This window comes from Aythya marila (genome assembly GCF_965140915.1).
Source record: "Aythya marila genome assembly, chromosome: 3".
Lineage (NCBI taxonomy): Eukaryota > Metazoa > Chordata > Aves > Anseriformes > Anatidae > Aythya > Aythya marila.
Genome location: NC_139044.1, coordinates 38,605,490 through 38,624,348, shown reverse-complemented (window position 1 = coordinate 38,624,348; position 18,859 = coordinate 38,605,490). Strand labels below are relative to the sequence as shown.

At 38.2% G+C, this 18,859-nt stretch overlaps 2 protein-coding genes across 2 annotated transcripts in view; one reads left to right on the top strand and one right to left on the bottom strand.

Moving 5' to 3' along the window:
* Window positions 1-51: 51 nt before the first annotated feature.
* PREPL (prolyl endopeptidase like) lies at window positions 52-17,039 on the bottom strand. The gene is given in 16 exon segments (XM_082757385.1): window positions 52-182; window positions 954-1,036; window positions 1,429-1,555; window positions 2,524-2,673; window positions 2,880-3,096; window positions 4,536-4,711; window positions 5,451-5,654; window positions 7,008-7,193; window positions 8,892-9,108; window positions 11,385-11,508; window positions 12,748-12,954; window positions 13,582-13,648; window positions 14,149-14,346; window positions 16,409-16,573; window positions 16,576-16,666; window positions 16,807-17,039. Coding segments are annotated over 16 exon segments (2,277 nt in total). The 5' UTR covers window positions 16,824-17,039; the 3' UTR covers window positions 52-134.
* A 138-nt stretch (window positions 17,040-17,177) lies between these two features.
* CAMKMT (calmodulin-lysine N-methyltransferase) overlaps window positions 17,178-18,859 on the top strand; it is a 222,601-nt gene continuing 220,919 nt past the window's right edge. Inside the window, exon 1 of the mRNA XM_082757387.1 lies at window positions 17,178-17,667. Within this exon, the coding sequence (XP_082613513.1) occupies window positions 17,569-17,667 (99 nt within the window). The 5' untranslated portion in view covers window positions 17,178-17,568. The remainder of the gene's footprint in view (window positions 17,668-18,859) is intronic.

The following is an 18,859-nucleotide window of genomic DNA, read 5'->3' as shown; positions in this document are numbered from 1 at the left end:
TTATGCTCAAAGAGCAGAGATCCATCTGGAGAAGGTGTTCACTTTCATATCAATAAAAATCTGACACCAAGTTCTTCAGGTAGTTGATGTGCTTATCAGCTATTTGCAGGATTTGATGTAATGTTGGAGGCATATCACACATCCTCAAGTTCTTTTTTCAGAAAAGCAAGCTGTCTTGCAACCTAAAGCAAGGAAAATATTTTATTATAAAATAATAAAACTCTTCGTGCTATAAGGCTTCAGATTGTTGTAGAGCTATTCCAGTCTTCCTTTCCTACACTGATGCTAAGCAAAACCTTGCCCTGAAACAAAGTAAGTCTTTTACTCCTGAACTTCATTTGGGAATAACTGCCACAATAACTAACACTTGCTAGGATTTGTGAAAATTAACAGCAATAAAACTTGTGATAGTCTGAGACACCAGTAACAATGCAGCAGGTCTTGGCAGTCTGTTGCTTTTAGCATACATACTTGCAGAAAGTGCAAAACCCTGAAACCTAATTGTAGTAGCTTCCTTTGACTGTACAGATCATGCATTCCAAAATATAAAGTCCAAACCCATCATATATTTTACTCATGAGGAATATGTAAGTAAATTAAAAAAACAAAAAAACCAGTATGGCTAAATTAAGCTCTTAATACTGTATAGTACAAGACTTCTCATGCTGGAACAATGTTTTGCACAACTTAGAACCTTTCATTCAAAGCTCCTGGCATATTACAGTGGGATTTTAACACTATTTTGAGGTTTAAGGCATAATGAGATTCAATAATTTTACTCTGCTGTTGATTCCTTTGTGTAAATACTCAAGAGCAGCCTTAATTCCAACATTTTTTTTTCTTTTAATACTTCAAACGTACATTCAATGACTGCATGAACTACTGAGGTTGAAGTATTAATTGAGGAAAATCTCCACACTGTGTTATGGATGTGTACAATAAAGGGAACATACCTCATTTAGTGAATCCTCCCAAGATGAGTCACAATGACTGCCATTTGCCTGGATGTCTAAGATGATATTAGGGATCCAATTTCCTGGAACAATGAAGCCAGCAATCACTTGACATTGAATGAACAAGGAAAGGTAAGTGGGGGATGTGAGTTGTTTAGGGATAAAATGTTATTCTGCCTTCTGTTCTGAAATCATTTCTGTTATTCTTTAATGGGGGAAAAAAGGATTATTTAGGGGCTTGCTGGATGAACTATATTTATGTTAACTAAGTATTTGAAAAATGTTTATGTATTTAATGTATATGTTCTGTCTCTCTTTGGAAAGATGTGCTTTCTCCTTCTGAGCTAAGGTGGATACTGGATTATATTGTATGTATGAATTCATTTAAGGAGGAGTCAATCTATAATGTTTAATTACATGACTGCTAATATTCTGCTTTAGTTAAGTCCATGAGCCTGTAATATTCTTATCTTACCTTTCTTTTTTGTTCTGCCGGCATGATCTAGTGCAGCCTTCCGAAGTTTCTGAACATATTGTATAACTCCTGTTAGTGGTATTCGCTGATCATTTTCATATGCCGTTATAAAAACTGAGGGATAACACTGTTGAAAAAAAAAAGGTTAGATACATCACAACTGATTTTCTATTCAATTGAGTGAGCAGGTTTTTCTCCATATATCTTACTGTACTACTTGTTATGGTTCATATAAAATGTATCTATTACATAATTACCTGTAGCTGAGAAAACATTTTACTTTTATCAGTAAATGGGAGAAGTATTTTGGTCTGACAAATGACTAATTAATATTAGGGGATCATCTGCCTGCAAAAGGTAATCAAAAACATTGTATTTCTGCTGTTAAAGGTCTGATATGTGACTGCTTGATGCTGATTATCACCCAACCCCCTCTCTCTCCCCCCCCCCCCCCCCCCCCCCCCCCCCAAATAATCATGGAATGGTAAGCCTTAAACAGAAGTAGTTGAGATTTACTTTTGCAAACTCTTTTTACACTTCAAGTTGTTTTTATTTAGCAAGATTTTTTATGAAGCTATGTAACACAGGTAGCACCTCCTCAAACACAGATTTCCTCTGATATAACCATGTCAAAGCAATAGCTCATTTTCTATTTCACTGTTTGCCTCTAAAGGATGTTTAATCAGTAGAAAATACCTCCTTTCTGCTTTGGCAAAGTACGGAAAATGCAGTAAAACAGCAGAAAGCCCCCAAAAATGAAGAACATATTTTACATGCTGAGGTTTGTTAGACGATAGAGTATGTGGCAGTCCTGTAACAAAACCAGCTTATGAAATCTCTTATTTAATGGAAGGCATTTGGTTAATGCCAGTAGTCTCTCTGACTCAAATATTGCTAAGATTATTACTGAAATAGCTTATATTTTTATTAATGGTTCATTTTAACACAAAGAAGCAGCTAAGTTTTAAAATGCTGGGGTAGAAAGCTTTGAAAAGGTAAAACATTTTTTTAATTCTAGTTATGTTCTCTATTATTTTCCTATCAAGTGCTACATGTTTATTCCTGTAGTATTCCACACAGAATGGGTAGCTTTACCTGTGGCTTAATATTGTGGTAAGGACAGTAGCTTTTGATATACTTCATACATTTTTCATCTGCTAATGGATTTCCCCATTCTTCTTGTTCTTCAATTGTCAGTGGGAGATGAGTTTTCATCATTGTGTTTAGAACATCTACGAAAGGAGCCTTAAAAAATATTTAAAAAAAAAAAAAAAAGTTGGCAAACAGGACACCAGACTTCAAATGCTCAAAAGTCAAGGCTTTTTCAAATGAGGAACGAGATTTAGAACACTTCAAATTCTGAAAGAGTTTTCTTAAAACAAGATGTTCTTTAGTTTGGTATTTTTGTTTAACATCATAACGAGTAAGATGTCTGCAGTACAGTACCTTACCTGTAAAACCATGGCTCTGATAAGTTCTGGATTGCTGTTGCACAGGGCTCCTGCAAGAACTCCTCCAGCACTGGCAGCTGCTAGTGCTGTGTATTTTGGCTGAGAAAATCCTAGTTCGTGCAGCAGCATGATGCAAGCCTTAAGGTCATGGAGACCTTTGAGTTTGTTATGCTGACATCCATCTTTGTGCCAGCTATGGCCTAGCTCTCCTCCACCCCTGGAATTTAAAATAATTCAAGTTGGGAGTTTCTTTCAAAAAGAGTACAGAGCAAAGCTTCAGATAATAAAGGACAGCAGCAGCCACAGAATCGCAAAAACATAGTTTGCCTTTCCAAATAACTTTTCTGTGTTCCTGTCTTTACCCTCCCTTACAGCTAAAATACACAACCTGCAAACAAAAAAAAAATCCTTGCATGACTCGTGAAAATGTAACAGCATAAGGGTGTTCTAGGACACAAGAGCACAAGGACACAGAACTTGCAGAAAAAGCATTTTAGGAAATGTCATTGTCAAAGTAGCCAGTACAAAATAAAATAATGATATTATCTTTTTATACAGGAAATTATTAAAATGATAACTAAAGCATTTTCCTTTCTTATAATGGTATCACTAGATTTATTAACAAGAGTGAAAGAATATTATTTCCTAGCTCCGTGCCAAGATGCTCAGGATTTCTTTGGTGCAGCTTAAAATTTGAGAGTGTCAGTAAGTTTTTCTTTCTGTGAATTTCAAATACTACAGGAAATGGTGGTTTGCTGGTTTTTTTTTTGTTGTTGTTGTTTTTAATACTCACAGATTTTTTTTAAAACTAAATTTACTTGTATTCCTTTACATACAACCATGAATTTAGTTCTAAGCTACCTAAAGTTTCCTTATTCAGGTTTCAAGTTTAAAATCAATCAACTGATTAGTCTGCCAAAATTCATTTTTGGTACTCTCTAGGATTGACTTGCACTGTAAGATACAGGGATACTTACAGGGAGGAAAAACTGCACAATACTGAATATATTTGTTTGCTGAATTAGTTTTGGAACTATTATTTATAACGTGTTCATTCTCCCCTTTCCTTCCCCTCCTTAAAGTGATACTTTTATTACCTTTCTTTACCTAATGAATTATCTCAATGAAAATGTGAAGTCTGTTGTATATAGTGGTTTTATAAAACTAATTTGTTCGTAGTTAAACTAAAAACAGAAGATTTACTCAACAGAAGAACAGAGGCAGCTTAAATGTTTAGTTGTTGCTGTAGAAAGGCAAATGGTTTTCAGAAGGCACACACTGAACATTAGTACACAATGCCCACAGAAGAAGAGGGCAGTAACATATACTGCAATTTGAACATGTTATCAAATATTTTTGAGTGAAGATGAGATGAAAAGTAATGAAATTTCAAAAAGATTAAAACTTATACACAACCATACTGTTGATTTAAATAACCTGAATACAGTATGTAGTTGTAAAAGTGTATTTTCTTCCCAGAGCAATTTTTTTAAAGGGCTTTTAAAAATTCTAAAGAGATGGAGGTGAAAAGCGTGAAGACTTAAGATATAGCTAAGCAGAGAAAAAACTTCTCTATCTCTTCAGTTGCACATCAAGAAATATCTGTATTTCCCACAAACGAAAATCTTATTTCTATGTTATTTCTATTTGACTTACCTAACATGGCAATATGCTAATATCCAACCCGCTTCAATTAACAACAGCTTCTCTTCTTTAAAGCTCATGTTCAAATCTATGCCATAAGCTCCGTATACATGAACTAGAAGTGGTTTCCTGTGTAGCTCTTTCGAATTCGTATTATGAAAAACTGTAATTGGCACCAAAGTTTCATCCTGGAAATGAAGGAGTATTTTACAATAAAGGACATTTCAGAAATCTCAATGACACATGGCAATGAAAACTTCAATTATTTATTTTAAAATGTGTTTTTTTTGATTACAGTAATTTTTTTCACTTAGATTGTACAAAGCACTCTTGAAAAATAAAGCAAGAGACTGAACCTCTGCTGTGTAGGCTTATGGATGCAGAATATAAAATTCATTTAAGTGCAACACCTGAGGAGTTTTTAAACTACCAAAGCACCCAAGTCTTCCTTTCCTCTTTAACACTAAGAATATCTATGATTAACTAAATAGTTTACCACTTACTGCAGCACAAACTCTTTATTAACATCACCAATTTTTTAAACGCAGGCTGTTAAAACTCTCTCGATCTATACTGTGTAGATGGTTGTGGGGTGTCCTTTTCAACTGCTGGCATACTTTTCTCATTTATCATAGAGAACGTGATTCCATACATCAGCTAGGGAGTCTAAGTTACGCTGTACTAAGATTCTTGACTCATCGTGTGCTGTTATCTGCTCTAGCATGCCCAGATCAATGAAAAAATCTTATCACGACTCCTTCTTGTTCTTCTCTACAGTACTGAAGAAAACACCCACTGGTAAGTAAGTATAGCACCAAATGCTCTTTTACATTTTTAATCTCTATTCCCTGCCAAATGCATTTTCTATAAAAGGGTGGGGTGGAAGGGAAGAATAAAGGGAATGGGAAAAGGACTGGAAAATCTTACCTTGCTTTTAGCTAGTAAACGTGTAGTGTGACAGTTGGTAATAATTGGTACCTCTTGCACAGCTTGTTCAATGAGATTATTTTCTTTAAATGAATATGCAAAACGCTTAGGGGGGTGTACTGGGGAGGTGAGCTGAAAATAGCAAGTGCTGGTGGTATGTTCAGGATGGGATTCCAATTCAAATGCACAGGCCCACGCAGGCAGCTGAGAAAACACAGCATTTCAAGTGAGACCCTTACGCTTCTTCTATAAATTCTGCTTAGTGTGTCCTTCAGAGGAAAAGATTTTGAATAGCAAGCTAATTATCTTCAGTTTCTACGTAGCCCAATCTTTATTTCTTTTAAATTCAGTAATATAACAGTCATAAAGTGCGAGACTTTGGTAAACTTTTCACCTAAGGCCATTGGATGAAGTTTGTTAGTGAAATTGAAAAATAAATCCAAATTAAAAACCAGTTTGAAATGAACATTAGTGCAGATTTTTTAAAATTAAAACATTCTTTGAAACGGTTCCACATGGTTTTTAATTTTTATATCCTCTTTCCCCTCTGATTTCCAGTCGTACTTCACCATGTTACACAGCCAAGTCCATGTCAGTTGTTAGGCTTTTGCTGTGAGTTAGCTCAGTAATGTTAAGCCACTGAAAACCCCTGCCTCTTAACTTTGTTCTTAGTGCCAGCCATTGTGAAGAACAAAACCTTTTCCTGGCACATTTACCCTCAGACACTTACTGCTATTGTATTTAAGATTTTTAACTCCACTAAGAATAAAAGAAATCAAGATTCATTCTTTGAGAGCAGCGGGGACATAGTCAAACCCTCTGCCAGGCCACTGCTTACTTGAGTTAGTGTGCTAGAGACTTCTGAAATGGCAGCTAAAGTCAAAGTTCTCCAGAGTAACTGCAGACCCTCTCTGAATAAATAAATTAACTAAGACCATTTTCAAAAATGAAAGGTTTCAGAGACCGTAGAGTACACTCTGTTAAAAACCTTTTCTCTGTAGCAGTTTTATAGAACCCAGTACTGGTAGCTTGTTGCAATAAACTTGCAAGTTCTTCAGACAGTATTTCTCAGGCAAACAGATCAATCAAATATTTCAGCTAAGTGGTCTCCAGAAACCATGGTTTTTAATTAAGTCACCATATTTGTATTCCACAAGTATTTAGCAACAACTAGAGACAGGAAGAAATACTCCCCATAAATTGTACTGCAATACCCAGGTTTCCCATTTATTATTCCAGCAACCGTATTTGTCTTCTGAATGTTCTGATCTGTCTTCTCAGGGAGGGCCAGGCTTACTTCCTTGCATGGGCTGATGACTGTAACCACAAATAAGCCCAGTAAAAGTTATCTTTTGCTTTATAATCTTATATTTTTGATTTATGATCTTATATTTAAAAGAATTAAATTGATCCTGTGAGATGTGTTCCGAGTGGCCCTGGACTAGATGAACTAGTGGTTGGACTAGATGATCTGCAGAGGTCCCTTCCAACCTCAGCCATTCCGTGATCAAGTACTGCTGGAAAAAGACCAAGTTGCCCGAGGAAGCTAAAACTTACCTTTATTGATTGAACTGAATGTGAAACAAAAGAAATCACATTTAAGTAGAGATGACCGGCATTCTGCAGGAACAAAATACAGTGATCACTGAACATTTCCAAGTCTATTAGCTTGGTTTTCTCTTCCAGTGCATAAACTAGCTGCCAGTTCTCCATGCCACTGGAATTTACTGGTGCCTTCATCAACTGTAAACACAAAATACAACCTTGTGTTACTAAGATATAGTAACAGTTATGAGACGTACAGACATACAGCTCATCTTGTGCAACATTTTAATTAGAAAAGATTGTGTGTTTTTTTTTTCTTCCTGACTAAAACTGGAGGGTTTTAAATTTCCTTTACTTGGGCAGAATGGAAAAACAATTCAGTAACTGCATACATATTGATAGCAAGAGAGATCTGTGTGACAGATGGCAATTATTTTTTACAACCCCATTTGCAATTGAACTATGTTGCTTTAAGACACTTCGAGTATGCTGGAAGGGAGAGGGCAGGGTAGGGGTTTTCCACGAAGGCTGCTTCTGCTGCCTATTCATCTAAGCAGGCAGTCTCTCTGTTTAAATCTCATTTTTTCAGCTCCTTCTGCCATGGTTCTCTCACTTCCTCTGCTTATCATACCTGATGTCTCTCCAGCCTCCCCTTCCAAAGTTTGCTGAAAGTGAGCTTGGGAGCAAGGAGTGGCTCTGCACAGACATAGCAGGCAGGGCAGAAGTTCTTTTTTTTGCTTCTGTTCAGTCTGATCTTTAAATACAGGGGAAAAAAAAAAAATCAAAATAACTACAGATAATTATTCTTAGTTATGCTTACTGAAACCTACCCCTTTCAAGTTTAAAATGTCTTTTAATTGTCCTTGGGGAGGTCACCTGAAAGCTCCAGTCCACCTTTCTTTCACAAAGCAATAGGTTTATACTATGGAGGTGACAAGGCTAAATCCAGTCTGCTCTAAGACTGCCTTTTCCACTCCTTCTTATGAATTTCCACTGCTTGCTCTGTACTGGCACAACTACTACTTATTAAACCCAAGTGGTGAACTTGTTCAACTAGCTGATCCAGCATAAACCAACCTTATTAAACAAGGAAAAAAAAAAAAAAAAAACACCTGTACTGGCTCAGCCTCCAGTCACATGGGTGTTAAAGGTTTTGTAAGGAAGACAGGATCATAGCAAGCTGTTTTCCTCAGTAAAGGGTTTTGCTTCAAAGGGAAATACTTTAAAAAAAAGTAACACCACCGAAGTGTGTATATATGTATATACTTGATATACTCTTATATACTACCATGTACGGACTTGATTTGGTACACAAAAATGGGCAAGTTGGATGGTGTTGATGGAAGGTTCCCTGTCTGGCAGTCAGCACTTCGCAGCAGTGCACTACGTACAGGAGGACACAAAATGCTGCCATCTGAGCAGCAAGGCATTTCCTCTCAGTAAGTTGTATAGTCTTAGTTACCAAGGGAAAGTTGCCACTTGAAACGTTTTAATGTGATTAGGAAAACTGATATGGATAGAAGTAAATTTATGGAACAATTTCTATCTAAATACATTTGCAAAAGGAAGCTCAAATCTTGTAAGGGCTTTCAGTGTGTCCAGTGGCACTGCAAATCATTTGGTTATTGAGATAAACTTAAATTTTAAGAGGGCAAATAACTGGTAAAGAATGCTCATTTCTTGACATTTCCAAAGAAATTAAAAGTGAAATCAGCATGCTACAGGCAAGACTCAGATAGTACTGTAGTTTTTGAATCCACGCAGCAATCTTTGTAATTCTCTTGAATTATTTCAGTAAGCTGTGAAGCACAGTGTTAAAACCCAGCCTTACTATTTCTATCATCTGCAACGGGCATCTGAATTAATCTTACGACTCTTACTATCCGTTAAGATTACCTTATATTCTGCAGGTTCTCCGTATGTAGTGAGAATATACAACTCATCATTTCTGTGCTCAATGTGGTAAATGACACCTTTTGTTCGTGCTTGTACAAGAACAGGTGACTTAAAAGGATGTCTACAGTCAACCAGCCAAACTTCTGAGGTTGTCTTGCTGTTGCTGTTGATAGTGAGGAAACGCCTATCTTTTGTGCAGTATATGTCCACAAAAAATCTGTAAGCAATAATAATAATAATAAAGCTTAAACCTGATTAATAATCAAAAACTATATCAATTAATCCAGAATCATGGGCTTCCTGCTACAAGGTAAGAAACGGCATGCCTACAAGTAGGCTGGAAAAAATCCAGACCACTTGGTTCCAAAACCACTTCTGCAGCATTTATTTCAGCACTCAAAAACCAACAACTTTGTATGTGGAACCTGAAGTCTGCAGGGAAAGCAGTTCAGTTATTCCCCAAATTAATCCAGGTTTTTGTGTCAGTCATATGGATTGGAAGGTCACAGATGTATATGCTTTAAAATTCATGCAGAAATTTCTATTGAGCTAGTGACCTTATTTCAGAAAAAAAAAGTTCTAAAGAATAACTTAAATTAAAATTGATACAGAACATCATGTGGAAACAGCAAAGTAGGAGCTTTTATAAAGATAAATTGATAAAAAGCCTGTTACTGATTTAACTTTCCCCGAAGTAAGACAAGAAGACAACTTGGAAAAAAGAAAAAAAAGCAATACTGTCTGTATAAGACAAGACAGACAGTGTTGAAGTGATAAAGCTGGAAACTAGGAACTGCTTAGCAACTCTACTGGTTTTAAATGCTTCTAAAATGTAGAAACAGGAAATAATGGTAACCAGTGGCTGGATATTGAACAAGTTCAGGCTGCAAGTCAGATTCAAATTTCTAAATAAGTCACACAAATTAATTGAAATGTCACAGCTTGGGACCTAAGAGTTTCTTTGTCATTTTTAATCTTTAAGATGGGATGTTTCTACACAAAGTACGTCCAACACACAGCTTCAGGAGATTTCATGAAGAAACTGCAGGGTTGAGAACTGTACTTTGCATTATACAAATCAGATGCAAGACTGCAATAATGATCCTTCTAGACTTCAAAATATTTGAATGGTGAAAGAAAGGAAGCTTTGGATAGTATTTTCAGTGTCTTTAATTATTTGCAGGTGGAGAAATTCCAATTTTATTTTGGTACAATTGTTTTGTCTAATTGCACCCTCTTGATGTTTTTAAGAGGACAGAGACAGCAGGGGTTCTCAAGTCTGCAAGGAATCAGCCTCCTAGCTCTCCAGTCCACACAAATTTTGGCAAGTGTGGCACTGCCTTCAGTAGAAATTCCAACAGTCCGGCTCTGCTGACCTTAACTCTAAGAGAATCAATCTGAAATGCAGGTTACAGTTCTCCCCAAGGTCTCTGGCCTTCATATCACATACGAAACATATATCTAGCCTTTTTTTTTTTTTTAAGGAAGTCAAGCTAATGTCAGCTTGTACAAAAAAATATCTGATTGCAAGTAAAAGAGTTGGTGATATGTAGAACAGAACTGCTTAGTGGCAGTGCACAAGCCCGTCTTGCCCTTCTCCACAAACAAGTGTGTTCAGTCATGAGCTGTACTAGCACATGAACCTTTAGAGTAAGTTTCTAGTAGATTTACTGTAATGACTACGACCTTCAAAATTATGCCAGCAGTTTCCCTGTGGGGAGATGTCAAGCCAGTGCAACTTGATTTTAAAATAATATGCAACAACTACAGCTGGAATAAAAGATCTGATTTACTCCATCTCAATTGCAGATTTTTTTTTCCAGATGAATGTATAGTTGAAATTTCTTTACTAAATATGTTACTTGAATTAAGAATACTTACAAACATTTATAGTATGCCGTACAAATCTGTCATTTTAATGCTACTTGGCCGAAAAACGAGTTATGCACTCAATTCAGCAAGAGCCCTCTTGTCTTCCGAAGCCACTGCTTAAAGAAAGGTTATTGAGAGGGTATTCAGTCAACAATAGTTCTCTCTCTGGGCACGCTGTAATGATTGTGCTCATCCATTACCCAGAGCAAGGATTAGCCTGAACTTCTATGTTTTTTAAAAGATGTATCAGACATCAATAGCAGAGAAAACAAAATGAAACCCCCAGTCTGATTTATCCTGTATGAAACTGTCACATACTCATTAAAGGACACCCTGACCCGAGACTGACCTTGACATTTATAATCTTAGCTGAACTCGTGAGGTAACAGAGAAAAGTTAAATCACTGCTGTTCACATATCAAGAGGAGACAAAAGTACATTCTCAGACTGTATTCGGCAATACTGAACAAAACTTACATAGCACAGCAGAACAGAACTTCAACATGTCTTCTACCATTTGAAGTGTGGTATAGAAGAACATGTTTTCCAAACCAGTTGTATTTTACTTACTAAATACCATAGAATATGCAAAGGACTTATTTTATTTTAGATGGGTATTACCTTGCATCTTGCTCTGTATAAACCAGCTCAGTATGCTTCTGTTTAGTGAAAGTGGTCATAAACACATCTTGGCATTTAAGGTTCTTCTGACTTGTGTAATACAAAACATCATTTGTAACCCATTCTGGAAAAAAGACAAATGCATGTCAAACTGGGAACAGTACATGCTATTGCTGAGAGAAAATAGAGCTCCATGAACATTCTGAAAAAGGTGGGTTGCAACTGATGTGGAACTGAAGACAACACCTCTACGTTCCAGAGGCTGGGGTACGCCACAAAAAGATTTTTCCATGTTTTCTTTGAACGCCACGTATCTCGTAACATGTGAAGGGAAGAAAAAAAAAACAGGGCCCAGGAAGAGGAAGCTCTTGATGCTGTCACGGTCCTGGAGGTAACAGAAAAATAGGAGATATGTGGATGTTTAAAGCTGCACAGGGCAGCAGAGATTTAAATAGTCACCCAGACAATAGAGGATATGAGCTCTGCACCGCTGCGTGTGGCTGCAGGGAAAGCATATAGAGGAAAACAATGATGTATATGTCCCATGGGTACTCCTGAGATAAAAATACTCCAGTTTTCTGTGCTTGCATATGTGGTAATTACCTAGAATGGTAAATTCTTGCCCTGGCCAGGCAAACTCCTTACTGCACTACATATCCTTGATGACATCTACCGAACTCCAAAATTCAAGCTGTTGAACGTTGTATAATCTGTTGCGCTCTTTTTGCTATATTCTTTAATATACTATTTAAAAAAAAAAAAAAAAAAAGATTTCTCTTTCATTTAGGTTTACTTCTGCATGTTTTCAAGAGCAATGTAAAACTCCCTCACCTATGCTAAAAGAGTTGACTGAAGCCCTAACTGAATTCATTGGGCTCTGAATGGTGACCCACATCCTAGGGTCTGCCTGAAATTCCAGCCAACACTTTGTAGTACTTAGTATTTGCATACTTTTAAGCTAAGTGCTTACAGCTATCAGTGATTTCAGTTCAATACCTACATTGCTCAAAAAGATCCTTATATTGCAAACAGTTATGTCAGTAAATTTTTAAGGAAGCATACTGAATTCAATAAAAAGAATGATGTGCATGAGTGTTCAAACATGTATAAATGCTTGCTTTTATAAAGAAGGAAAACTTGCATCATGAAAGGAGTCACTCACTCATATCAAATAACTTGTAATTTTGCAGTGTGGAGGAACACATCTCTCAAATGAGAAATAGTTCAACAGCTGTAAGGATTAAATCTAAAAATGTTACTTCCTTACTTTTTATAAAGCACTACTCCTATTATATGTAGACTAAGAAAAATGCTTTGAAAGTTGGTGTGAGTGATCTACAGGATATTTATAAATACAGCTTACCAAAACTAAATACATTTGGAATGACTTTTTCCACGACAGGGAAATCACCAAGTTTCATAACAACACAGGTTGCTTCTTCAGAATTTTCACTTTTTAAGCTGGTAGCTATGTATCTCTGATCTGGTGAAATTCTGATCCGTTGAATAAAGGCATCATCAAAGCCAAGATCTTCAGCACTGAATAAAATACGAACATTTCCTTCATCTACTACATGAAAAAATAAAAATAAAAAAAATCCTTTAATTAAGGCATGTCAAAATGAACAGTATTTGTTAGTACCTATGTTTAATAAGTCTGCTCACAGTATTCATAAGCATACTGCTGGAACCAGGTATTTGTTTTGTGAGACACCTGCAAATGCAGTTTGTAAAAATGAACGAAATAAGTACTGCACTCCTCCCCTTCCCCAAAGTGTTGTTGGTATAACAAATATTTGAAAAGTATAGATACTGGCATCTAGAAAATGTATTAAATTTTAAAGTTCAGATACCTATAGTATGTGGTTTTACTAAAAATAATCAGGTTTTTTTTTTTCATCCTCTCTGAAATAAAATAGGCCTTTTTTAAAACTTTAAATTAGGACTCTGAGAAGAAGAGGTTTTTCTCTTTCCTTTCTAGAAACTTGCCTCAGTTTCAGTATATGTTATTTCCTTACTCTTTTCATCTCACCTTTTCAGAGTCAAGATTTTAGAACTGTTCATCAGTTGTTAAAGAATGTTATAATTTTTAATTTTTTTTAAAGAGCAATTAAGCTTTAATATAAGAGAAGTATGCTGATGATACATGCACAATTATTTTAACAGTTGTACCATGCTAGGAAGAGAAATCCCTTACCATCATCTGCTTTTGAAAGAAATATGCATCCATTCTCCTCAAAGTACACACTCTCTCCAACCTTAATCTGTTCAATGCAAAACAAACTTGTTTCAAGTCCAACAGCCAGATTATGACCTTAGAAAACCTATATTCAGTGTTCTGTACAGCACAGTTGTATGTAAATCAAAGAAAATAGCACATAACAGAAAGAGGGGAAAGAAGGAATTACATGCATCAGAAAGGTTCTTTCAAAATTAGTGTGTACTTAAGCAACCTAAACGTGCTCTAAATTTAATCAATGGCTGAGATGACCTGTACCTGCTCTTCTAATTTATAATGTCTTATATTCTTTATCAAATATCAGATTGTTGTTGAACCTTTTTTTTGTCTTTGACTATGGTGAAATTAAGGTCAAATACACTATCGTAAAGTGACAAGCTGTTCTAAACACATGCTTTTACTATCCATAACTATTCAATAGTTGAAATTACCACCATAACCAGTGAAATAGCATTTTATAACACGAATGACTTCACTGCCATTTGTACGCAACGATGGAAAATGTTTGTATTTTTTGCCACTTACCCGTGGACTTTCCGAACTGAGTGTATACTTCTTGTGCAATTCTTCTATTTTTTTCTTAATTCTTTTTGCCATAGCTTTGTATCTTCCTGAAATTTCATTCCAGTTTTTCTGCTCTGATTTCAGAAGATCCTTGTACAAAAGCTCTGGTGTTGTTATAGATGCTATTTTTTTTCTTTTGCAAGGGATTTCTGTCCCTTCCTGCTAAATAAGGAAAGAAAACAAAGGCTATAAGCCAGCAATTTGTACTCCAATATGAATACACTGAGGCAATAATGATCTTTCCTGAGCTACAGACCCACAAACCAACTTTGCATTATTACAATAGTACAAGCCATTAAAAAGAACAACCACAGTTGGAAGGATTCCTTCAATTCTTCCTGGTATTTTAGGGATGCATTCTAAATGAACTCTACTTAACACATTTACTGAGGTTTCCTTTTCAAGTTTAGGGTACTTTAATGTATGTTCTTAACTGATTATATGTAAGTATGTTTGGTTTTGTTCTAAAACTAGTTTTCAGTTATCTTTATTGAATTCTATTATTTTTTTCTTCTTCAGGAGTGGTTTTTTTTTTCACCTTTTTCCTTTCGTAATGTATTATTTCTTATTTCTTTTTCTACATAGCAATGCCCCTACGCTGCCTATCCCTGTAGCTAGGAGTCCTAGCAGCTCGTTCTGATTCTTTCTTCACCTCCTCTAAAGGGGTAGTCTAAATGTCCATAAGGAGCAGAGCAAAGTGAAGCAGTGAACTGATAAGGGTTATGCAACAAGTTTTTATCAGGAATAAGCTCATGGATCTGGTTTTGCACAATCCATGAGCTGCTATATTCTGCTACTTCATTGCCAACAAAGTTGTGTCCTTTGTAAAAACATGAAAAATGTGTTAAAATTGCTAGAACAATGCTAATTCTTTTTGCTTACTGTAAAATGTCATTTGGTCAAACTATGCTTAATATGTATTACAGTACGCAACACTGCATAGGTCACATGAAGGAGCATTTTATAACTTTCTATGTAATATGTTTCTGAACTTATAAAGCTGTATACACTTATAACCCATCCTTACTTTGCAGCAAGAACTGTTGGCTTGTTTCTGGTTTGTCCTCACAAATGGTTGAGATCTGAAATGTGAACATTAGCAGCAGTTCCTTCTCCTTTCACAGGCTATGTCTGCTTCAACTACTAAGCTGCCTATAGACATAAACTGCAACATAAACTGCATCATTCATGAGAGCATGAGTGTTCACTACCAGTTCAGTCCAGGAGTTCCCTAGGCCTAGCATATCAAATCAGAAGCACATGTCAAACAAACCATGAAAGCTCTTAAAAAAGCTCTAGGGGAACTCTGTAATTAGTTAAGGTAAGTCAAGTACCTTCCTTGAAACATTAGTATATGCTGATGGCACAGACATAGCAACATGTTACATTATGGTTAAAAATAAGAGGGTTACAACAAATACTTCAAACATAATCTTTGGGTTAACTTTGAAGAAACACTGTTAACTTAAAACAATTTTTGAACAACTACACAGACATCTGAAAGTATGTCTAAGATAAACCAATGCAACAGTCTTAACATGACATTTATGGCGTTTACACATATGTGTGTTACACATATAAATCAGTTTACAGGTGGGCATACTGCAGTAAACTTATTTTTCTGCTACTGTTAGAAAATTCTTAATTAGAAACACAGGAGCAGAAGATCTGAAATTATTTCAGCCCATTTTATGACTGTGTGATACATTACTAGTGATTTACACAATAGCTATTTAGAGAAATAAAAACAAGTGCTTTTTAAAGTACAGTTTTTCAAATGTGTACATGATTGTGAGAAGTCATTATATTTTAATATTACAATATGGTATAAAATGTGATTTACTGATCAGGATACAAAAGGCCAAGTTTTTCTGAGCCACCTCATGGTTAGGCCTAGTGTCACCAGTTTGGACACTTTTGATACTAGCTGATCTTTCCCTCCTGCCACTTTAACTCAATCTTTCTCGAAGATCCTTTCATTATTATTTTACAAATTGCTACAGCAGGAAAATCAACCCAAATGTAGCTTGACATCAAAGCAGTACAGGAAGCTGAGCAGAAGTATGTGTCTTTCAACATAAGTGAAACCCTAGTATTTATTCTTCTGCTTCAAACCCTTTAGGAAGAACATATTTCCTTGACTTCTGAAAACTATGGCTGGCTTCCTTAACAGATGCATCAGGATGGCTGTTGACATTAAGGTTGCACGTAAACTTCATACCTTGCAGGAAAAGAATCTCCATGGCAGGATGCTTCCAGGTGGCACAGTGCTTCCTGACCAGTCCAGGATGTGGCATTTTTTTTGTTTTAATTTACTATAGAGACGTATTTTTTGAAGATGGTTGTCCTTAGAGCAGTATTTGACACTGTAGCTCAGCCCTCGGATGAAAGATTTTGCAGTCCAACACATGATGTCCGAATCTTTTTCTTGGCAGTCACCCTGAAATTTACGAAGATCCCAAACTCCTGATCACTTGCACTATGTGAAACATACGTGATATAAACAGAAGGTAAAACTTCATCTTTCAAAGACTGCTTTATGAGGCAAATCAGACTGGAAGCGTAAAAGTGAAGCTGTTTCTTAACAGCTGATACACGCAGCTCAGCTTGCACATTCACCTGCCACGCTGCTCCATAGAGTGGGTCCAGGCAGCTGGAAGTTTAGCTGTAGTAGGGAAAGGCAGATATAACTGCACAGCTGCTTAAATGCTGAGGAAGAAGAAATGAACAAGTTTTCGGGAAGTTGACTCTTTTCTACTTTAGAAGCACCACGTAACACCAGAATCACTTTATCCCAGGCGGGCATTTTATGAAAATCAACCCACTCGCCAGGAACACGGGAAATATCCCACCTATTTCACAGCCCTCACCCCTTTTACCCCCCCGGCCGGGCCCCGACCCTTCCAGCCCCTCACGACGGCGGCGACCCCCGCAGCAGCCCCTGTCCCGGCGGGGCCGGGCTGCCCCGGGCTAAGATGGCTCCGGCTCCCTCACAGCGCTGCCCGGAGCCAAGATGGCGGCCGGGCGCGCTTCAGCCAGCCGCTGATGGCAGCCTGGGAGCGCTCGCATCGCTCGCGTTTCACTCAGGGTTTTACCCTCAGGGCGCTGAGGCTGCGGGAGAGCCGTGTTGAGGTGTGTTAGGAGCCGCAGCGCTCCCGAGGAGCCGGGCGTAGCGCAGGAGAAGCGCCGCGCCCCTCGCGATCCCGCAGCGCTGCCCTAGGGAGACACTGGCAGCGGGCACACGCTGCTGCCCTCAACAAAGATGGCCCCCCGCGTCTTCTTCCCGGAGCCCGGCCGGTCCTAGCACCCGCTGCGGGCTCGGCGGCAGATCGCCGCCGCCACTCTCTCGCCCTCCCGGCCCCGGGCGCTCCCTGGTGCTGCATGGCCGAGCCCGCCGGCTCCCCGTGCCGCCCCGCCGCGGGCAGGCGACAAGCGACCGGTGCGGGAGCGGCGAGAGCCCGCTGGAGGCTGCTCGGACAGGTAGGGGGAGCCCGCGGGCGGGGGGGAGCCGTGCCGCCGGGATGGCGGCGGGGCTCTGAGGAGGGCGATCCCCGCCCTGCCCGGGGAGGGGGGCGGCACGCTGAGGGTACTAGGTGTGGTTTGGGGAGTTTTAGGTCGTACTTTGACACTTGGCACTGCTGCTGGACTTGGTTGGCACAGTTAGTAGCAAATGCCTGTCTGCTGACTCCCTGCTCCCTGTCAAGCAACAGCACGGAGAAGTGGGGAGCGATCCAGCTGGGTGCGCTGAAAATTGTGTTTTACCTGATGGTGGCCTGCCCAGCAGTGCAGCCCTGCCTGGCAGGGGCGATGGGTGCAAGGTGCTGGGGAGAACGGAGCAGCAAGTGGCCACCTCAGCGCTCCTGGTGAAGAGCAGCCTGTCAGCCACAGCCTTCAGTGCTTTCTTGAAGCCTTTAAGAGAAAGGCGAGGCTGTACGTTGAAAGTGATTCTTCTATAGATAAGCATATGCATGAAAACTTAAAGATCTCAATCTGTTTGTTTGTTGTTACTGGACGTGACGTTTATGTCCCTAACTTGGCCTCATGCAAATGGAACTCATGGCGAGCTCTCCCTGTGGAGGCGCGGTAGCGGCAGGTTCTTGACATGTCCTTTGGGTTTGTAAATTCTTGTTCAGCTGGACAAACTTCTCCTTTGTGATGTGCTAAAGCAATACGCTTTTATTTGTTTTCAGTCTATCACCTTTGGCATATCCCTGTCCCTTAAAATCATAAGGAACTTTTCATAGAAATAGGATGAGTGTGTGGAGGTGTATGTAGCTGTTCGGGGAGAAGGTTTCTGTTTCTCCATCAGCTACGTGCATCTGTGACCTTTTCCTCTGCAGACTTTTTTTTTTTTTTTTTTTTGATGTTCTTTAGCCTTTCTGTTGATTTTTATATGGTACAATGAGCAAGGATCAATTTAATCTTACTGGTACATCCAAAGTAAAAATCAGTTCTGTGCTCTTTACCATAGTGGTGGTGTTTAGGTCTATCTGTGGACTGGAAGGAGGTATCAACCTCTCTTTATATCTGTCTTTAAAGGAGCACTGTCCATGTGTTTCGTACAGAGCTTTTAAAAATGCCTTTCATACTGCTTATAATAACACCTTAGTTGAAATAAGTTCAGTGGTGTGTTTATATATTGAATTTGCTTTCATTCAGTGGGTACGCAGAG